General features: G+C 39.5%; 3 protein-coding genes across 3 annotated transcripts; 2 read left to right on the top strand and 1 right to left on the bottom strand.

The window, feature by feature from the left end:
• The first annotated feature begins 264 nt into the window (after positions 1–264).
• LOC114358418 (zinc finger protein 25) lies at positions 265–6,734 on the top strand. Its single transcript, XM_028312387.1, has 5 exons — positions 265–559; positions 2,126–2,273; positions 3,858–3,983; positions 4,847–5,068; positions 5,349–6,734. Exons 1-5 carry the CDS (start codon positions 404–406, stop codon positions 6,458–6,460), a joined length of 1,764 nt encoding a protein of 587 aa, XP_028168188.1. The 5' UTR covers positions 265–403; the 3' UTR covers positions 6,461–6,734.
• Positions 6,735–8,625: 1,891 nt separating this feature from the next.
• Positions 8,626–13,921, top strand: LOC114358420 (PR domain zinc finger protein 5). Its single transcript, XM_028312392.1, has 5 exons — positions 8,626–8,899; positions 9,965–10,106; positions 10,478–10,573; positions 11,453–11,608; positions 12,766–13,921. Exons 1-5 carry the CDS (start codon positions 8,732–8,734, stop codon positions 13,869–13,871), a joined length of 1,668 nt encoding a protein of 555 aa, XP_028168193.1. The 5' UTR covers positions 8,626–8,731; the 3' UTR covers positions 13,872–13,921.
• A 4,921-nt stretch (positions 13,922–18,842) lies between these two features.
• Positions 18,843–22,559, bottom strand: LOC114358408 (zinc finger protein 782). Its single transcript, XM_028312375.1, has 5 exons — positions 22,316–22,559; positions 21,873–22,011; positions 21,332–21,475; positions 20,479–20,685; positions 18,843–20,130 (listed from the first exon to the last, which is right to left on the bottom strand). The coding sequence occupies exons 1-5, from the start codon at positions 22,469–22,471 to the stop codon at positions 19,049–19,051; spliced, it is 1,728 nt and encodes a 575-aa protein (XP_028168176.1). The 5' UTR covers positions 22,472–22,559; the 3' UTR covers positions 18,843–19,048.
• Positions 22,560–23,270: the final 711 nt, after the last annotated feature.

Genomic DNA, 23,270 nt, shown 5'->3' with positions numbered 1-23,270 from the left:
CAATAAGCAAGATTTTTCATAATAACATGAAAATTCGGTTACATTGGCTTTAACAAAAAAAAACGAAATTAGTGGTAGGATCTCACAAAAACTAAAATTCCCCATTTTTTGGTAATTTACGTTTATGGTCACACCAACTTATGTCAAAGACAAGAAATAGTGATGTTACAGTATTAAAATCACAATCATAATCGAGTGATTGGAAAGCTTCTCCTTGAAGCAGTAAACTAAACGCATTTTTTTTAGTCTGTGCTTCTTTTATTGACATTTTGTCGTTTTGGGAAAGCTTTCGTGTCGTGGGCCATTATTTTGGTGCTTGGGCCACATCCCAAAATCGCTTGGGTGCTATAATATGGAATAATTATTACTGAAACACATTAAATTATATTTACAAACGGTAAAAATGAGTGCGCCCAAAAATAACGGGCCTATTATAGACCCAGCTCTTTGTAGATGTTGTCGTGCCATCAAGAAATGCAGGGTTCTCACCGCCGAGTATACTTGGATGGACAAAAAAGAAGTGTACGCGGATATGATCATGGATTGTTTTGGTATTCTCGTGAGTATTTACTGTGATATAACTTTAATAGCAATTTTATTGCTAAAAATGTAAAACATCCACTTTCACTTAAAGCATTAAAAAAAATATTTTCAATGTTTATTTTATTTTAATTTTAGCCTCATAACTATGCTATAAGAACAACAAAAAAACATTTTGTTTTGTACAAAAGTATTAATTGTTCTCAAAAAGCCAGAAAAGTTCTTACATGGATAAGTATTTACAAACAAATTATCATTTAGAAATTACACTCTTGTCTGGATTGTTTAAATAGTGTGTTAGGTCACACATTATTTAAACTATAACATAATAACATCAGGTCATCTACCAAAGGTTTCAAAATCAACCCCATGAGCATGAAACAAATGTCTAAAAAGTGGTAAATTGATGATTTTTGATTTTAAATTTAAAGTTTATGCTGAACTGTTTACACTCTAGGCTTGACCTTTAAAAAAAGCATGATTAAGCAATTTACGATTACTAATTTAAACTGTTAAGATTAAGATTTGTATTTCCATGCTGTATCAAGGTATGAAATCCTGGGAATAACCAAAATGAAGTATCGTGGTAAATGCTAGCCATCCCCCTAGGCACGCCCTAGGGTTTCCACAATGACTGGTACTGTGTTGCCAGCGAAATTGTAAAATTCAAATGGTTTTTCGAATGGTGGATATCCCACAAAGGTTCTATTCTCTTTCAATTTAAGGCTGAGTTGCACCACCTTATTTTAACCGTAACAATATTAATAACCGGTGCTTTATGTATGAAGTTTGGCAGATTTTTGATGGTTGTCAAAGTTATAAGTGAGATGGTGTTACAGCCTAAGCGCTCCTGCACACGACGCCGCCACCGCGCCGCCGCTGCGCCGTCGCCGCGCCCCTACACTGTTCATACGCACCGAGTAAAGCCCGCCGCCGCGCCGCCACCGCGCCATCAAAGCATAATTTCGCCAGCGGCGCGGCAGCGGGCTTCACGCGGCGCGTATAAACAGTGGAAAGGCACGGTGGCGGCGTCGTGTGCAGGAGCGCTAAGCCTGAAACATTATCGGCCGTTTGGTGTAGTGGTTCGAAACGGACTACTATTCCGGAGGTTGCGGGTTCGATTCCCGCACAGTACAAACATTTGTTTGTATTGGACTGGGTGTTTTCTATGTATTTACGAAAAAAAAAGTATTTAAGTATGTTTATTTATATCCGTTGTCTAGTACCCATAGTACAAGCTTTGCTTAGTTTGGGACTAGAAGCGCAGTGTAAAAATGTCCAAGGATATTTATTATTTATTTATTTTATTTATTTACTATGCAGCTCTCGCTGCATATATATATACAGTAAATAAATAGAGGTAGACAAGCGAAAAGATGGGAGGACGATATCCGCGAATTAGCAGGGCCATTATGGCCACAAATGGCTAGAAACCGAGAAGCATGGAGATCATTGGAGGAGGCCTATGTCCAAGGACAAACTGGAGATGAGTGCAACTAAATTGTAAAATGAAATGTTAATGTTGTAAAATACCTTGTAATCCAGTAATAAAGGCTTATATTATTATTATATTATTATTATGCAGCTCTCGCACGTGGACGAAAGCGAGCGCGACAGCGGCGTTTGCGCGACGTGCGTGGTGCGTCTGCGCGACGCGCTCGCGCTCCGGCAGCAGGTGCTGCAGTGCGAGGAGCTGTTCCTGCACGCCAAGCTGGAGTACAAGGAGGCGGAAGGTAGGAGACTTCCACTTAGGCTAGTTTTAGGCCTCAGCCTCGAACTTAGCGGGCAGCGGGGCGGCGGCGGCGGCGGCGGCGGCGCGGGAGCGGCAGGATCTTATGCGTAAAATCAAATGGACCGGTTCTCGAAAACAGCGGCGCGGCAGCGGCGCCGGAGCGGGCAACGAGCGGGCAGCGGCGAGGGAGCGGGCAACGAGCGGGCAGCGCACTCCTTCTTTTGCCCACAATAAATCGAGCGTTAGGAATATCGAAATAAAATTGTCGCCGTTGTTCAGACATTTCGTTTGCGAATGAAAACAAATATCTCGACAACACAACCCCGATCACAACACTTCGCCGCTAAAGCGCCGCGCGAGCTGCCCGCTTGTTTCGAGAACGGGTCTGCGTTGCCCGCCCCGCTCCAGCGCCGCCGCCGCTCCCGCCCCGCTGCCCGCTAAGTTCGAGGCTGAGGCCTTAGAATCGCGCTGACGCACGCTGACCGTCGGCGCTGACGGCCAAAATGTATGAAGCGACGGCGCCGAGCGATCAGCGTCACTCAGGAACGTTTCCTTCAAATTGTACATATTGATCTGGCAGTTCGACGATCAGCGAGCGGTCAGCGCGATTCTTAAACCTGCCTCATAACTCACCTATCAGCTTATAACTTAGTGCCTGAGGTGTGGAAGCGGCACGGGAGGATGATTTTCTTACGTCAAATGTCAGCGAGACTTCATATTTTTTATGCTCCGTCACGTCAAAATCGTCCCTTGCCGTGCTGCTTCCATAACTCACGCCCGTATTCACAAACAGTGCACGTGGACGCACAAGGTGACACACGAACCAATCACAGAGCTCTATTCAACGCTGTGCGGTTGATTTGCTGCTTCACTTAAGTAAGAATCGTTTGTGAATACGGCGTTCAGACACTGAGTTGAGAGCTAGACCTATAACATCCTTCATCATCAGGTTAATTCACTGTGAAAATGACGCACCAGGTGCATGTCAGGAGCTGTTCCTGCACGCTTTAGTACAAGAGGGCGGAAGGTAGGAGACTTCCACTACATCCTTCATCATCAGGTAATTTAGGCACCAGGTACAGCTGTTCTTTTATGCCAGCCAGAAATGACAGTAGGAGCGTCACTCCAGATACATTGCGAGGCAACCTCAGGCCGAACGGCTGCCTCGTCCTGAGGCAAATACATCGCCGCGTGACGAGCCATAATAACTAACTACACTAAAGCCCGGCTTCCACTTAGACGGAGAGGAGCGGAGACGAGAGAAAATCTGTAATAACCAATCAGATTTCCTTATTTCTACATCTCTCTGCTCAGCTTTCGGTGAAAATGGCCTCGCGCGCCTTGTTCCCAAGAAAGGCTATGTATGTGAAAGATTATGCAGGGATAATCCCTACTGCCTTTTCTACACATAATCTCACATCTCTTCACTCGTCTGGTCTAAGTACGCTACGTTTTGGTGGAAATAAACTGCCAGCTTCGTCGCATATCTCCTCTCATCTCCGCTTTAGTGGAAACCGGGCCTGACCCACATTAGTACTTATCTCTACCACATTCATCAACCAGCAATGTTTGTACTCCTCCACAGAGACCAAGAAGCCCCTGGAGATTGAGCCCAAGATAGAGCCCAAGGATGACGTCAGCGATCACAATTCCGTCCTCGAGATGGACCACGACGACAGACTGTCGATTGACTACTCCGCTGATGATACAGGTATGGTATATTGATCTAAAGTCCGGTCGCCGAGCACGTAGAATTACGTCCAATGGCCCCAAGCTACCACGTAATTATATTGTTGTCACGCTCGCACACTCACTGCGGCCGCCCGTCGCACATTCGTGACAACAATATAATTAGTAATTACACGCGAGCGATAAGGATGGGTAGCTTGGGGTCATTGGACGAAATTCTACGTGTTCGGCGACCGGACTTTATCTATTCTGTATACCAAGTTTTTTTCCATATTCCTATTGGATGTTCCATTATCATTATTAGCTAATGTCGAACATAGGCCTCAACATGTCACATCAAGTGTCTACCAGCGACCTTTCGCTAGCCATCTGGAAAAGTATGCATCTTACCAAATTCACATTTTGCGAAATGCACATTTTGAGAAGTGCCCCTTGTTAGAATAAATGCGCCAACAGCGTACATTCTGCGTCAGACTCATCATTCCACTTAGACGTAAAAAGCTCTATTCTATCTATGCTTGCCAAGCTCTGGTTTACCTCAACATTTACTGGTTCTTCCAAAGACATACTTACCTAGTTATTTGTCACAAATTATATCAATTTAGGGAGCTATTTTGGTACGCCATCCGCAAATCTTGTCATTCATTCATTGACTCTTTTTTGATCACTGACAAACCCCAGAACAGCATTGTTGTGTTCCGGCAGTTAGAGGTAAGATAGCCAGTTCCTTTGTGGTTGAGGATTCCGGGTGAAGCTCGCTTCCACCTTCGGCCTGATCGTCACTTACCATCAGGTGAGATACAGGTCAAGAGCTTCCTCGTTGTGGATAAAAAAAAAGAAGTGGTTTTAACACGTCATAAACACGCTACATTATTCTCTCTACAGAAGTGAAACCGGACACAAAAGAGGAGAAAATCGACATAGAAGCAAACGACATAGAACCGCCACCAAAGTGCAGCACAGAAGACAGCGACGACTCGTACGCATCATCTTCAGATTCCGACAAGCCGATCAAAAGAAAGAGAAGCAAGAAGACAAAATCTACGAAGAGTAATGGGTCTACGAAGAAGAAGACGAAAGTGGCTAAGGCGAAGAAGGAGAAAGCTGGTGAGTGAACAGAATATTACGAAGTAAATACAAATCTTAGGTCGCGCAACGAAAGTTTAGGCAAACACGGTATAGTTCGCGCAACAAGAGTGCAGGCGATCAACACAAGCAAATATTTGTATCTGTATACGCGTGGCGCGCTGAAGTCTTGCGTATTATGGCTTCTGTATTCAAATATTAAATCAATGTGAGTAGGTATATTATGTTCGGCTCAACTTTCGCTGCGTGACCTACAGTGGTGTAGATGATGATTCAGTAAAGTTATTTTTGTACCTTACAGGTTCCTCAAAAAAAGTGATCAAAGTGAAAAAACCGCCCGTCGAAAAACGCCACAACTACGACAGGGACCTCGACTGCATGTCTGAGGAAAACCTAATAACGATCATCCAATACTCCTACGTCTGCCCCTTCAAGAACAGAAGAAACAACTACTACTGCTTCTACTGCAAAGATTACTACCCAAAACCAGAAGACCTTAGAGAACACACAGCGACCCACGACACCAAACCGTTCCAGCTTCTCATGGGGTACAAGAAAATGCCCAAAATTGACATCACAAGAATTGACTGCAGACTCTGTCCGGCCAAAATAGACGATCTTAACACCTTTAAACAGCACATAGACCAGATCCACGGCAAGAAAATATACTTTGAAGCACCGGACAAGATGCTGCTCTTCAGACTGACGTGGAACGATTTAGTCTGTGTCATGTGTAACGATGTATTCGAAGATTTCAATACCCTCAACACCCATATGGTGGGGCATTTCAGTAACTACACCTGCGATATCTGCGGCTTCTGTTTCTTGGAAAAACCACGCTTGGACGCCCATTTAAAACGACATAAGGACGACGAGCGACACACGTGCGAAGTCTGCGGAAAAGTGTTCAAATCAAACCATTACAAGGACATGCATGTGGATATAGTGCACAAGAAAAAGGCCATCATACGGTGTCCGCGGTGTGACGAGTGTTTCATGTCTTACGCGTTAAAGAACAAACATTTGACCGAAGCCCACGGCCAAAATAGAACGTACCCGTGTAACTTGTGTGACAAAGTGTATAATAGGCAGAAGACTTTGACCGAGCATCAGAGAAGGAATCACCAAAAGGTGTTGAAGCATCAGTGTGAGTATTGCGATCAGAGGTTTTACTTGCCGTCTCGGTTGAAGGAGCACATGGCGACTCATACAGGCGAGAGAAACTTCCGATGTGAGTACTGCGACAAGTCGTATCCTAGGTTGAAGTCTCTGCAGTACCACATACGAACGCACACAAACGATAGGAGGTACAGATGTCACATTTGCGGTCAAGCGTTCATACAAAACCCGAGTCTGAAGTCCCACATAAAGAACCACCATCCTGAATGTGACATAGAGGGATGTTATTTCTAAGATAATTGAAACTTGTGTGGATATTGCTAGTGTGTTTGTATTGAGATTATTGTGTATTAGATGGGGTAGATCGTGCGTTTTACACTTGAATCAAATTGCAATTTCTCAAACGTAATTATTTATATTTATTAAATTATCGATTTATTTTACCAACATCACTTTAAAACATCACAGTGTATTTTTTAAGTAATTATAATTTATATTGTTTTAGAATTATTATACCAACATCACGTTAAAACATCACAATTTATTTTACAAGTAATTATAATTTATATCATTATAATATGGAGAATTATTTTACCAACATCACTTTAAAACATCACAGTGTGTAAAGTATACTTTCTAAGTTATTTATATTTATTATTTTTTACATTATTTTTTTTATTGAGATTATTTTGTATAACAGAACAGTATTGTTAGATTTTTAAACGCTTATTAATAAGGCAGCATAATAATTAATTATTAAACCTAATTTATTCCCGATAATCACCCGCTGATAGTTATTTTGAAAATATTATTCATGTACAGAATTGACTTCTCTACAGATTTATTATAAGTATAGATGTTTAACAAACACGACATCAACATTTTCGTCAGCAAAGTATTCTTAAGAGTACAAATAAATTACAATATTAGCGTTCATAATTTTGAACTCGCTAACACAATCTCTTGAAATGTAATTCTGCATTTGCGATAATGTTTTTATTGTTTTAATATTATTTAAGCACGATCTATCAAATGTATTGGTATAGTAGGAGTAATGATGTGTAGGATGATTTATTTATACAGTTTAATATAGAAATGTACCTATTGTAGATTAATATTTTACACAAAGATTTTTAAGTAACATTCATAAGTTTTCGGTTTATACTTTGTTTATTGGTCAAAGTGCGATGTAAGTCTGATGTAAACAAATTCATCACAATTTATATATTTTTACAAACAAATAAAATAGTTCTAGATATCAAATTAGTCAGTTATGCTGAACAAATCACAATAATAATAATTTATCATCACAAGGCTAAGTTTTGAAACCTAAAATATTATTAATAATTAATAAAAAATGTGCGTTTAAAGTCTTGTAAATGCTTATTTTAGTAATTAAATATTGTAAATAAAAATAAGTATTAATCTCATAGATTATGATGACGATAATATTCCTAAGTAGTGGTCAAGTGAAGTAATATTGACTTTAATTTATAAGTTTTATAATAAAACAGTTTAAAAAGTTAGTGTTGATGCTTTCATTTTTCGTGAATCCCTGAACTTGGTGAACTTCAATTTAAAAACTTTTCACTTTTTTTTTTGCTTAATATTTTTTAAATTATTTTTATGAGACGATAATTGCGCATTTACCCTAGTCAGTGCATTCTATCACATTCAAGCTATAAAAAAAAACAGCCATAAAAACCAAAACTAATAGGTATTAAATAAAATAATCTTTGTGTTGATCGCCCCAACTCTCGCTGCGCGACTTAGGTATACCGCTCCTGTTGTGTAGTGGCTGGACCACCTACTTCAGATTCAGATCCAGAGGTCCAAGGTTCTATTACTAGTGGGAGCAAAACTTTCTGCTCCGTTTGGTTGGAGGTAGCTTAGGGATGTAGGGCTTGTTCTAACATCTAGTCCGCCTGACAAGCCACTATCTTACGTCTATCACCATAACAAAAATGTTCCGGCAGTTTTTAAGTTCCTCTGTGGTTGAGGATGCTCGCTTTCACCTTTGGCCTGATCACTTTTCACATCAGTAGGCCTAGGATGCGCGCCGCGATAAGCGTTTATCACGCCATTTTATCAATCTTACGCGATAAGCTCATACATTAATTTATCGTCTAAAATATTCGATAAGTTTTATCACGGCGTGCATAGCCCGGCAGGTGAGAAGCAGGGTAAGAGCGGAATATCATCTCCTTAAAAGTTCCCTGCTCGAAGGTTTTTATAATCATAATCGAATTAATTTATTTTTAATAAAGGGAATAAAATCCATAAAGTTAATATTCCTTCGGAAGGAATATTAACTTTATGATAAAATCTCGTATCAAAAACGAAACGCTTTTGACGTTGCGTTGGTCATGTTCCATATCTGTGTTTTCAAATATATTTTTTGTGTTTTGCTTACGATCAAACTTTGTACAAAAATCCTAAAAAAAAAATACTCTGCTGAAACATTGACGGATTGGAATGGAACACGACTATAGTTAATTTTGTATCGTCTTGTGTTGATGTGAAGAATCGAAGTTTTATTGAATTTAAATGTAAATAAATCAAGAAATGGCTACTCCATCGGGGTCAGGGAAAAATAGAGGACCCATTGTGGACCCTGGACTGTGCCGTTGTTGCAGGTCCATTAAAAAATGTCGACTTTTGACCGCAGAATACTTGTGGAATGGCGAGAAGGAAATTTACTCAGATATGTTTATGGACTGCTTCGGTTTATTGGTAAGCTAACTTAATTTCATTGAGCTGTGTACATCCTAGATATCTATTTCTTTAAAGTACGGTAAATCCTTCCTCCTTGGTTCTGTAGAATAAGCAGCAAACCAAGTCCTAAAAAGTCCTAAATCCTTTTTCTAAGCTCTTCTGTAAATATTTTTCATACTTTGAATTATTTCCCTACAATTAAAACCTAATCTAATTTTTCTAATTGCCCAATGCTTGTGAATTTTACATCATAAGCTCTTAATAGAAGACCTATGAGTAAAATATTAAACTGTTGTTGTTCACTACAATATTTGCATCAGGCATGAAAATAGTTTAAATAATTTAAAAAAATGTTGTAAAGACGATCACTGACAATTGACTACTTTTTCACATGGAATTTACATTATTTTTGAACTGACTTCAAAAAAAGTGGCAGTTCAATATCCCACAGAATGTATTTTTTTAAAGTAACTACTGGGTATTATCACTGGTGTTATATTTACACCTGCTCAGGCCCTGAAGTCCTTAATAATTCAAATTTTACTTATGGTAGAGCAAAAAAAAGAATGAGATCAATAACAACTACGAGCATTTGATGATTATGTAAGAAGTAATCCAGTTAGTCTAAAACTAAACCAGTGTTTTTCAACCCTTTTCATGACACAACCCCCTAGTATGAAAAAAAATTTTGCGATCGAAAGCGAAGAAAAAGTAAATGGTTGGGCCATTTACTTTTTTTTTAGTGTCACAACTTTTTTGAAAATAGGTTTGTCACCAGTCTATAAAAATATTTCTTCCTCGTAACCATTTTCGGCCGTTTGGTGTAGTGGTTCGAAACGGACTACTATTCCGTAGGTAGCGGGTTCGATTCCCGCACAGTACAAACCGTACCGCACACAAGCATAAACATATTTGTTTGTATTGGACTGGGTGTTTTCTATGTATAATAAGTATGTATTTACAAAAAAAAGTATTTAAGTATGTTTATATCCGTTGTCTAGTACCCATAGTACAAGCTTTGCTTAGTTTGGGACTAGAAGCGCAGTGTAAATGTCCAAGGATATTTATTTATTTATTTTTCAGCTGTCCCACCTGGACGGGGACAGCAAGGAGTGCTGCATATGCGCGGCGTGCGTGTCGCGACTGCGCGACGCCTGCGCCTTCCGTCGGCAGGCGCTGCAGAGCGAAGAAGTGTTCTTGAGCGCCCGGCTTGAGACCAAGCAAGGTGAACACTAAGCCTAGGCAAAGACCATCGATTTTTGGTGTGATAATAATTGCAAACTGGACATCTGAAGGTCATAATCCGTCCTTAGGGGGTCTTATTAATACGGCGGTAACTACGAACCTGCTAAACACTACGACACCCCCCTTATCGCCTATAGCACACACTGCAGAACCATAAGTATAAGACTATTTTGAAAGAATATTGAAGAAAATAAGCCTTTTCATTGACAAAGCCCTTCTCTTGCTGGATCACGGGTCCCATCCAATTTTTACATAGGTAGAGCACTTATTTAGACACACTATGCTACTAGTGTTCAGATTGATATGTTTTTATTTTATTTGTTCTTTAACATTTAAAATTACATTTTCCAGGTCTAGAAACCAAGATACTGCTGGAGGTGAAACAGGAACCGCCGGCAGATGACAACGACTCGATGGGCGCTGACGACGTGGGCATGGGCGAACCCGGTAAATATAACTTGTACAGCACATTACCACCGCACCGTAGCACCGTAGGAGAACCAAAGTGACTGACTTAGCCCGCAGAATCGCTAAAATCAAGTGGCAGTGGGCGGGGCACATAGCTCGAAGAGCTGATGGCCGCTGGGGCAGGAAAGTTCTTGAGTGGCGACCACGAGCCGAAAGACGTAGCGTGGGCAGGCCTCCCACTAGGTGGACCGACGATCTGGTGAAGGTTGCGTGAGGTGGCTGGATGCGAGCGGTGCAGGACCGGTCTTTGTGGAAATCCTTGGGGAAGGCCTTTGTCCAGCTGTGGAGGTCTTTCGGCTGAAACGAACGAACGAACAGCACATTAAACTACATACATTTTTGTTGCAAAATAGCTCTTTTTAGAAAGAAAGAAATAAATATTTATTACGATGAACATCACATAAATAACAAAGAATACTTTCTTTACGGGAAAAAGACAGAAATATCACATAAATATTACAAGGAAATAAAATTTTTAGCGTTAAGAGTCGCATCTCAACAGTGGGTTCATAGTTCATACCCGCCTTAGGCAGTTCGATTTTTTCAAGTTATTTATAACTAGCTTTCCGCCCGTGGCTTCGCCCGCGTGGAATTTTGTCTGTCACAGCAAAACTTTATAGCGTGCGTCTCTGTTTCAAAAACCGGGATAAAAACTATCCTATATCCTTTCCCGGGACTCAAACAAATCAAATCTCTATGCCAAATTTCATCAAAATCGGTTCAGCGGTTTAGGCGTGAAAGCAAGACAGACAGACAGACAGAGTTACTTTCGCATTTATAATATTAGTATTAGAAGATTTTCAAACATTTTTGGTGTCTTATTTTACATATTTATTTCTTATTCTTGTCTCTTTTCAGATCTCGAAGAGCAAGACCCCAAGTCGGAGCCTTCGGCCTCGGACCCCTCGGACGCGGACTACAAGCCGCGCCGCAACAAGAAGCCCGGGCGACGGCAGCTGCTGGCCAAGATGAACAAGCTGAGGGACAAGCTGGACCACATGATGAGCGCTACAGGTAAAAAAAACTAGTTTTGTTCTAAAACCTGGTCCGTGAGCACGTAGAATTTTGTCCAATGACCCCAAGCTACCCATCCTTATCGCTCGCGCGTAATTATATTGCTGTCGCGACTGTGCGACGGGCGCCCGCAGTGAGTGTGCGAGCGCGACAGCAACATAATTACGCGCGAGCGATAAGGATGGGTAGCTTGGGGTCATTGGACAAAATTCTACGTGCTCACGGACCAGGCTTTACGAGTAAACATGATAGAAGTGGTGCTACAAACTATAAGGCATGGACGACGTCATATCGTACAAATTCACGTACGGTAGACGTAAAGTGGGCAGGCCTTCCACCAGATGGACCGACGATCTGGTGAAGGTCGCGGGCCGGTCTTTGTGGAAATCCTTGGGGGAGGCCTTTGTCCAGCAGTGGACGTCATTCGGCTGAAACGAACGAACGAACTGAACGGGTTGGGTCTAGAGACTCCAAAGGTACGTAGGTCCTTACGACGCGGACTACAAGCCGCGCCGCAACAAGAAGCCCGGGCGACGGCAGCTGCTGGCCAAGATGAACAAGCTGAGGGACAAGCTGGACCACATGATGAGCGCTACAGGTACCTAAGAGTCGCCCACGGCGACTTTTTGTAGCGGTGCAGTCGCGCGTTAGTAGCGCGTTGGCATCACTTCTGTAGTGCATTGCGTTGGGCCCTTAATAAATATCCATGGTCTACACTACGCCATCTAGTCCCATACTAGCAAAGCTTGTACTATGCGTACTACACGAGAAATATGTATACATAGTTTGAAACAATGAGGGTTTTCGCGAATGAAAAATCCACCAGATGGCAATACATAGACGCGAGGTCCAAATGCTGCATGATTGGTTATTTTTGACATGACATTGACAGATATGTCAAAATCCACCAATCACGCAGCAGTCAGACCCCACATCCACGTCCCGCCATCTAGCGGATCTTTCATTCGCGAAAACCCTCATTGGAAGTAAATTCCCATCTCTCGTTCTCACCGCTGCGAATCCTGTACCCAATTCTTGACCCAGCCCAGACCCAATCCTGAAATGTTTCATCCTCGTATACATATTAATATTTGCCCCCCGACGGGAATCGAACCCGTACCTTCCAGTTCGTTACTAAGCTTGCTCCTTGCCCACAGAAGCAGTTGCCCCAAAACGAGAGAAGATACCACGAGCAAAAAAGAAAGAATCCCTCGACCACGACAACATGATGTATAACAACGCAGTCACCATAGTACAGAACTCCTACGTCTGTCCGTTCCATAATAGAATCAGCAACTACTATTGCTACTACTGCAAGGACCAGTTCGTGAACCCCATAGAATTAAGGGACCATACGTTGTCCCATGACCCAAAAGAACTCTTTGAAAGCATGATGGAAAACAAGAAAATACCCAAAATCGATATCACAAGGATCGATTGCAGATTGTGTCCGGACAAAATAGACGATATCGATACTTTCAAGCGGCACATCACTAATACCCACGGAAAGATCATATACCCAGTTGACAACGAATTCCTCAAATTCAGACTGACTTCAAACAATCTAGCGTGTACAGAATGCAACAGTGTGTTTCCGTATTTTGATATGTTAAAAAAACACATGATCGACCATTTTGGCACTTATATTTGCGATATGTGCGGAGCGTGCTTTCTCGAGCAAAACTCACTGCGAACTCACATCAAATCTCACAACAAAGTCGAAGCGAATTTCCCTTGTGAAGTCTGTGGGAAGAATCTTAAATCTAAGTACAGCAGATATTTACATGTAGCCACTGTACACGAGAAGAAACCAACAGTTAATTGTTATAAATGTGAAGCAAGTTTTCTGTCTTATGCTCAAAGGAACAAGCATTTGATAGAAGTCCACGGAGACAAGAGGACGTTTCCTTGCAAATTGTGTGACAAAGTGTATAATAGGAGGAAGACATTAATGGAGCATAACAGAAGAAATCATTTGAAAGTGTACCGGCATCAGTGTGATTTGTGCGATCAGAGGTTTTACCTTCCATCGAGGTTGAAAGAGCATATGGCAACGCACACCGGGGAAAGAAATTTCAGGTGTGAGTTCTGTGAAAAAAGCTACCCGAGGCTGCAGTCTCTCCAAGAGCATATTAGGTCTCACAGTAACGACAGAAGGTACAAATGCGATCTGTGCAACTCAGCGTTCACTCAGAATGGGAGTCTCAAGAATCATATGAAAAGTCACCACCAAGGGTACGATTTGGACACGAGTTTTAGTTGAATTATTGTGAATGTGTTTTTTATTTATTTATTACATGAATTGATGATCAACTGTTTTGTATTTTTTTTTAACCTTTAACTGGTGACATGGTTTTTGTGTAACGTAACTGGTGACGTACGGTCTGAGAGGCCGCTACCGTATCAAGACTGTAGCATAGAAACTAGGTAAGGTAGCATACCACAATCTTTAAAAACAGATTACTAGCATATAGAAGAATTAAATTTAAACAAAATAGTAAACTCTTAATATCATTTTTAATTCAGAAATTGCTGTTAAATTATATGTAGTAATAAAAATCAAAAAACTAGAGATGAGATCGATAATCGCAAATAAAGAAATTTAAATCAACTAATTATAACAAAATTAGTATTTTTTATTATAGTTCCAATGATAATCAATTTAAAAAAACCTATCACACATAGGTAACCTATCATTTTAGAAAACTGGCAGTGGTGAAACTTTTGTATTTTTTATTGGCTGTCAGGGCATTTATTGTTTGGCATAAAAGTTGACCGTCATTTTCACTTTCTGACTGATTCTCGTCAATTGGTCCTTCATCTTCAAAAACACTTTCTTCGGCTTCCGAATCATGGTCACTTTGCTCCTGAACGATGTTTTCAGGAACATATTCGGCTTCCGACCCAATTGAGTCTTCCTTTTCCGGATATTTTTCAAGTGGCGAATTTTCAAGTCGTTTCATAAAGTATGGCACTATATTCCCAACTAATGATCCTACGCTTCTTTTTTGGAGTTATTTAAGTATCAATTGCAAGTAAAAACTGTAAAAATACGAAAAAACTGTATGAAAAAAATGTCACGTAACTGGTGACATGCGGTCTGAGAGACCGCTGCTAAACTTTACATCGATGTAACTTGCCGATTTGGAGCTGAATGATGCAAATATCCTTATCTACGGCGTAGACACAACTAAACTTGAAGCTACTGAAGCGGTGAAACATGGGAAGTACGGGGAAGGGGGTGAAACGATGCTTCACTGACGCTGCCCGGCCTGTGAGACCGCTTGTCACCAGTTAAAGGTTAAATGCTCTAGAATTTTTTAATGCCACGATAGCCGAACAGTAAATGTGTTGGACCGACTCGATATCCGAAAAACGTTGGTTCGAACCTCGCCGCCGGCGCCGTTCAACTGTTATGGTGAATCCAGTTGTAACAACACCCGATTGAGTTAACTAACTAACTGCGTAACTGCGTACCTGACAGCCGTGACGTCACGACGCTCTGGTACGGACGGGGCGAACGGGAGGTGTGCAGGTAAGAGAGGAAGAGAAAGTTGCATTCCAGTCAAGTGCGCAGTTAGCTCGATTGAGTTGTAATATTCTTTGAAAAAATAAATTGTGAGGGTAGCCAAAGTTCTTCAAGCTCGTCCAAATATACGACGTGCGAACCGCCGCCAGTCTGTTTATGACCACGGCTGTACCAACACAACCGACGATTCGAAACGTCAAGCTGTAAGTACTCATGTAATATTATGTGATGATTAAGCGTTTGAAGACCCTTCTTCTTCAAATCTTGAGTCTACAGGGGGCCCAGTGTGAGTTTATTAGATGTCGACCGCGTAAAAAAGTGACATGAAATGTATGACGGATTGTACAGCGCCCCTAGCGGAAACGAGCAAGAACTAAAATGTTCTTATTTTTTTTATGGACTAACGGCCGCCCGCGACTTCGTACGCGTGGAACCCGTTTTACCCCCTTCATCTATCTTACGCGGTTTAGATTTTTTCATACTAATGTTTTTTCCTGCTAACTCCCGTCCCCGTTGGAATTTCGCAATATCCTGTTGTAACTAAGCTTTAAGTTTACTAAGGTACCTGCATGCCAAATTTCAAGCGTCTATCTTAAGTGGCTTAGATTTTTTCATACAAATGTTTTTTCCCGCTAACTCCCGTTCCCGTAGGAATTTTGCAATATCCTGTTATAACTAAGCTTTAAGATTACTAAGGTACCTGCTTGCTAAATTTCAAGCGTCTAACTTAAGCGGTTTAGATTTTTCATACAAAAGGATTTTCCCCTGTTGTAACTAAGCTTTAAGTTTACTAAGGTACCTGCATGCCAAATTTCAAGCGTCTATCTTAAGTGGCTTAGATTTTTTCATACAAATGTTTTTTCCCGCTAACTCCCGTTCCCGTAGGAATTTTGCAATATCCTGTTATAACTAAGCTTTAAGATTACTAAGGTACCTGCTTGCTAAATTTCAAGCGTCTAACTTAAGCGGTTTAGATTTTTCATACAAAAGGATTTTCCCTCTTGTTCCCGTTTCCGTGAGAATTTCGGGAATTCCTTGTTGTAACTAAGCTCTAAGTTTAATAAGGTACCTACATGCCAAATTTCAAGCGTCTAACTTAAGCGGTTTAGATTTTTCATACAAAAGGATTTTCCCGCTAATGCCCGTTCCCGTGGGAATTCCTAAGTATCCTATAACCTGCCCAGGAGTATGAAGAATAATTGTACCAAGTTTCGTTAAAATCCGTCAAGTAGTTTTTGTTTCTATAAGGAACATACAGACAGACAGACAAAAATTTTACTGATTGCATTTTTGGCATCAATATCGATCACTAATCACCCCCTGATAGTTATTTTGAAAATATATTTCATGTACAGAATTGACCTCTCTACAGATTTATTATAAGTATAGAAGATAGAAGATTAGTACTGTAGTACTGGGTTGTACTTGTATCCCAGTCTTGTTAACTGCGCACCTAGGAGCCGTGACGTCACATCGACGCTCGGCGAACGCGGGGAGGTGTGCGGGTGAGAATCACATTCAGCGAGGTGCGCAGTTAGCGATCCATTTGTAACAGTATAGAATCGGATTATAAGATAGGCAGTGTTAAATTTCTAAGGTGAAGAATAAACCAAATTATTTCTCAATATAACATTATATTTGTAACATAAATTAGTGATAAATAAATTATTATTTACATTATGTAATTGCGTAATTTGAATACTTAATTCCATTAATTTATATCTTTTTTACTAAATGTAAAAATGTAACCAACTATTATTGGTTTTGTTGTACTACATTTACAGCAATAATACTCGACCATTATTCTGGTTAACCCATATATGCCCAGAGGCACGAAAACGACCCAATGGTACATGTTCTCTTGCGATGCCAATTACAAAAAAACTGTACGTTTGTTTTCTGTTTTAGCGCTATAAATATAATGTTGAAAGAACTTCCTAATGAAATTTAACAGTTACTAAGTTCGTACGCAGCCACTTTTTTTAGAATTTGAAATTGAATTTCACTGATTTTTTTGTTGTTGAAATTAGTGCACCCAGTCTTACAAAAATGTAAATATTATTTTATGTATTCTGTTTTAAACGATTATTGCGATTGAAATATTGAAATGAATATATTTCCAAGGTAAGTAACTAAGAAGTGTTATGAAAATATAAATATGTGCTTTGTTATTTTTTGCAAAAGTTCTGTTGGTCGAAAACGACCGCATGGGCATATATTGGACCAGAATGTAGAAGGTCCAGGCTGAGTTCGAAGAGATCCATTTGTAAGAAGCGAATTTCTAGTAATTTACCTTCGAAACTTCAAAGTGTCTACAGATGCTCCAAGGGATCTCGCTATTATGGCAAAGTTATTGATGGGAAGGAAAAAAATGATTCTAATGTTTTTGACATGGTTGATTGATGTCACCGTCAATAACAACTCTGGAGTTTCGAAGGTCAATTGCTAGAAATTTGCTTCCAAAATATAGATATCCTTGAACTCAGCCTGGACCTTCAACATGCCCAGTGCCGTCTAATATACCACTAAGTGTAAGGCGATATGGTGCTGAGCATTTGATTGATCCTCACAGGTCAGATTCGTAGAAATTGTGCAGTATGCAAACACATAAACTGTGAAAAAATGCAGCAAGTGTAGTGTAAATCTCCATGACAAATGTTTTGCGGCCTAAATTGTACTAACTGTATTATTATTCAAGTTCCTAAATAAACCAAATATGATTATTATACACTATTTGCTATATTCTGTTCAAATTTGCAAACTAATTATATAATAAATACGACTATTATTTGAAAATACTTTATACTATGAACACCTACATTCTAGTCTCATATATGCTAAGGCGGTCGTTTTCGACCGACTGAAAAAAAAATAGTTCCAAATCCTGAAATCCAAAAACTCATCTTGGTTCATGATTATGGGCCTAAATAGAGTAAATATGCCAATATACATAAAAATCTGGGACCTAAATAGTTCTGGGCATATATGGGTTAATTAATTATCTTCACTTCAATAATTTTCTTTATTTCCTTGTCTAAAGACAGATATTTTTAATGGCCAAATCCAGTGCTTCAGCAAATACCCATCTCACGTATCTCAATGTTTTCAGTATGGCTGATCCAACAGTGTTGAATTGGCACTTTTTTGCCGTGTTTAACGTGACTGGCGGAATTCATTAGGGAAGTCACTCTGTGTAGGCCGTAATATCCCAGACTTGGCGAAAAAACAAAATAAGAAGGAAGAACTGTTATGCCGAATCTCTTTGACCAGTGGCGTAACTGTACCATCCGGGGCCCGCAGGGTGGAAAAAAATCATGATTTATTTATTTTAATTAAAAAATCTGATTAAAAAAAAAACACTGTTTTTTTTATTTATTTGATATTTTCGATTTTTATTACGTTTTGCGATCATTTCTTTAGTTTTTCTTACGGAAAACCTTTTTATTTACGTAGAATTGATGCAACACCACCAAAAAAAAAAAATTGTTTGGTTATCTAAAAAATCGCAAACATGTTTGTACGGAAAAAATATTTTTTTCTGATTCTCTATTCAAAACATCAATTTCATACATTAACACCTATTTATTAACATTGTTTTCGAACATTACAGTTGATTAATATAAATTCCCAGACTTTCATTAATTCCATTTTCGGCCTTTGATTTAAATCAGTGATTTTTATTTAAAAAAACATGCAATATAAATCGTGATTTAAATCATGATTTAAATCAAGTTGATTTAAATCATGCAACCCTGGGGGCCCGTGGCAAATTCTGGGCATGGGGCCCTTGTTTCTAGGGTTATTTTCAGGGGGGCCAGGGCCATTGCGGATTGCGGCATCACGATACGATCAGGGATTTTGCCAGACTTGCTATACTTACGCCACTGTCTCTGATACAACAGCGTCTCTTTCTACTCGTGATACACTTCCTCCATATCCGCTGGCTGATGCTGCCTCCTTATATGGCTGGTCAGGTTCACATTCTGAGTGAACGACGCCGAACATAACGTGCACTTATATCTTTTCTCCGCACTGTGACTTTGCATGTGCACTTTCAGACCTCGTAACCGAGGGTAGCTCTTCCCACAAAATTCACATCTGAAGTTTCTCTCTCCAGTGTGTGTTGCCATGTGTTCTTTTAATCTCGATGGCAAGTAAAACCTCTTATCGCAGACCTCACATTGGTGCCGGAAGATTTTTAGGTGAGATCTTCGGTTGTGTTCTCTCAACGACTTTCTGCTGTCGTAGACCCTATCACAGTGTTCGCACGGGAACATACGTCGTTCTCCGTGAGCTTCTATCATGTGTCGATATCTCAAAGAATACGAATAAAACACTTCGTCACACTTATTACACTCATACGCTGCTTCTTTCCTATGCAACCTCGCTACGTGGAGATTCCTACTATGTTTCGACTTAAACGTCTTCCCGCACTCATCACAAGTGAATTCTTCGTCCGTTTTCTGATGACACCTCATATGAAGACTCAGCATCCGTTCCTCAAAATAATGGGCACCGCACACATCACATATACAACTGCCGAAATGTTCTGCCATATGTTTTTTTAGCGCATGAAAAAAACTGAACGTCCCATTGCACTCTATGCACGTCAAATTGTTGATTGTCAACTTAAATTTCAGGAACTCGTTGGTGACGTCATGCAGTTTCACATCGTGGGATGTTATCAGGTGATTTTTTAGTATGTCTATATCGTCAATTCTTTCTTCGCACAATCTGCAGTCTATTCGTAAAATATCAAGCATGAGCTGTTTTTTTGTCACTGCATACTCGTTGAACGCACTGGGGTCGTGCGATAGCGTATGCTCTCTGAGTTTAATAGGGTCTGTGTACATTCCACGGCAGTAGACGCAGTAGTAATCGCTGAAGGAACTGTCGAACGGACAGACGTAGGAGTTTTGGACGATGGCGACGGCGTTCATGAAGCATTTGTGATCGTTGTCGATCGTTTTTGGCGGCTTGAGTTGGATTTCATCTGTAACCAAGAAATATTATCATTTGTTAAAAGTATGCATTGAATTTAAAGTCGCGACGCGTCTGTGATGCATAAAAAATTTAACGCGCGAGTTTTAGCAGAGTAAATACAAATGAGTAGGTCATCTTCATAGAAACGCACCGAGCGCGGTTTGTATGTGAGCGCGCCAATACGTATGCGGCGCGCACGCACACACTGCAACTCCCCGCTAAATTTTGTCAGTGTGTGCGTGCGCGCCGCATACGTATTGGGGCGCTCACATACAAACCGCGCCCGTGCGTTTCTATGAAGATGACCTTCATTTGTATTTACTCTGGTTTTAGTATAGGCCCTTAGACCCAAACTTACCTTCATGCATCCTCTTCAACTGTTCACTGATCTTAGCTATGTTAGCTAACATCTGCCTTCTATCCTTTTCTTCTTGACTCAACGAGTTCTTACGTTTAGCTTTCTTTTCAGTCTTCAGTTTCTTCTTCGCTTTCAAAGATTTCTTCGGCTTGGGAGACTTTTTGGGCGATTTCATTGTTGATAGTGGTTTGTTGTCGTCAAGTGAATCTGTTAATGTAATCAAGAACATGTTACCTTCAATTTGATTTAGTTCATTATTGTCTTTAATTTTATTTTAAATTCTTCTTTTATTGTGACAATACTGCGCTTCTTCTTAACACCCCTATTAACAAACATTACTATGAGGTCTCATAGTGCGCGTGGACGCACAGGGTGACAAATGAACCAATCACAGAGCTCTATTTCTATTTAACGCTGTGCGTTCGATTTGCTGCTTCACTTAAGCAAGCATCGTTTGTGAATATGGGCGTAATACAATCATGTTACTTCAAACTTTTTTTTATGCAGAACAAGGCAGGTATTTGATCACAAATGCACTTGAAGGTGAGATGCAGTCTATTGTCAGGCCCAGATTGTTTTAAGATCCATGTTGCCTGTGCCATAGCTGTGAAACACTATTATTTATTTATAATTATATGCAATCACCCCCTTACTAATAAAAGGTTACACAGTTGTTGAACACTGTTTTAAAATGACATTTCCATACTAAACGTCACTTTAAAACACTGTTCAATGAGTGTGTAAGTTTTATTAGTAAGGGGGTTAAAGTTTATGAGCTAAGGTGTGAGATATTATTTATTTATTTTCTTGTCACAATATTGGTAAATACAGGTGGCAAGAAATAAATACATACCATATGCACGGTCCGACCCACTATCTCCATGGTGTGGCTCAGCGTCATAAGGATACGGATCTTGCTGCGGTTCAGCGCTTAACTGGACTTCAACTTTGATTTGTGCATCTGCCTCCTTTTTGATGTCAGATTCTGTGGCTTCATCTGTAATGACAAAATAAATTATGTAATATAAGTCTAGCTTGGTTTAATAACTATTTATTTAGCTTACTATTTACTATGAGTATAATTTGTTTTTTTATTTTCAAAGAACACCAATAACCATTATCTACTAGTAGCCTCCAAATTAATAAGTCGTAGGAAATGGAGTCAATCATTTAACACATTTTAGTCATTATAACAGTGATAGTTTAGAATACTTTGTGCACATTAACATAACAATATGGTTCATACTTCATGCACAAATCATTAAAAGGTAGGAAAGTAATACAACTTCTTTAGTTAATTACCTACACAACAATTTAGCGTACCACCTACATTATTTTAGTTCCAATTCTGTCTTAATTTAAAGTAGAAACATTTTAAAAAATAATTTGTTTACCGTCCAAATGTATCCTTGCCTGCAGCAGTGTTTCTTCGCACTTCAGCACTTGTATACGGAAGGAGCTCGCCTCACGCAGGCGGGAAACACAGGTAGCACATATTAGCCGCTCTAGGGGTTCCCCGTCGAGGTTTGATAGCTGTAAGTGTTCAGACAATAATATGAAAAATTATTATAGAAAAAGTACTGAAAACTTCTGTGGAATTGGGCTTGGGGATAAAGTTAAGTGCGATAAGGAAATAGTTTTCAGTATATTTAAAAAAGATTAAGTTCCTAATCGTTGCTATTTTGCTTAATTTTAAAAGCTTTTTTTGGTTAATGATTGATGACTTACTTTAGGCAGAATAGAGAAAGTTCTCCTTGATATTAAGTGATTGAAGCTTTATTTGATTAGAATACAAAATTTTAATCAAGTTTCGGTTATGTTTTGTTCCGCTACTCACCATCAAACCAAAACAATCTACAAACATATCGCAGTACACCTCTTTTTGACCTCTCCAGTCGTATTCCACGTTCAGCAACCTGCATTTCTTGAGCGCACCGCAACACCGACACAGTCCAGGGTCAAAAACAGGCCCCTTTTGGTTATTTACACTCATTTCTGTGTAATTTTTCACTTTATTTTGTAAAACAACAAATCAGCAGGAAGACATAACATTTGACGTTCTGTTCCATTGAAGAAAAGCAGACAGAAATACGCACCGAATGAAAATGAAAAAGTGCAAGATGTCAAAATTGTAAAGAAACTAATGCACGAAATAAATGGAACATGCTCTTTTTTTTTTTTAATACCGATCCATAATATAGCGCCATCTGTTGAGGAGTGGATGTAAATAAAATTTAAAATAGAGGTGGGGCGAAAAAGGGCGAGGGCATACGAAACATGAAGAATATTTTGCATCCTCGTAATTTATTTAAATGCGATGCATCCGAATGCAACTAAACTTAAAATATGTGCTACTGCACGCATTGACGATTATTTACTGTTTTTTCTGTGTGCTAGGGTTTAGCTTATAGCATAGAAAAAACAATCGTTTGCTAATCTAAAATGAAAATCGTAACTGTTCTAACAATATTTATTACAAATTGTATTTTCAATAATATTTATAAAATACTTAACGTAAAATGGAGACAGTGTCAAAAATAGCTTTACAGTCCAAATAATCAATAAAACTACAGAATGTAATGAAAATGTGTGCATTTTCGCTGTAAAGATATATTTGATATCTATATGCTAAATTATCCTATGTATTACATTTCATTTCACTTATTAATCAGAATAAAATATAAAACCTACAAATAATATTTCATTTTAAAATAATGATTTTTAATACATAAAATAAATAATCTCAATTGAATACTAAAATTGTGATTGTTCCCGATATAGCGGGTCGTGTT

Source organism: Ostrinia furnacalis, unplaced genomic scaffold (genome assembly GCF_004193835.3).
Source record: "Ostrinia furnacalis isolate ACB-3 unplaced genomic scaffold, ASM419383v2 OfSCF3909, whole genome shotgun sequence".
Classification (NCBI taxonomy): domain Eukaryota; kingdom Metazoa; phylum Arthropoda; class Insecta; order Lepidoptera; family Crambidae; genus Ostrinia; species Ostrinia furnacalis.
Note: the sequence above shows the minus strand (reverse complement) of the source record. Positions and strands in the feature narration are given on the sequence as shown.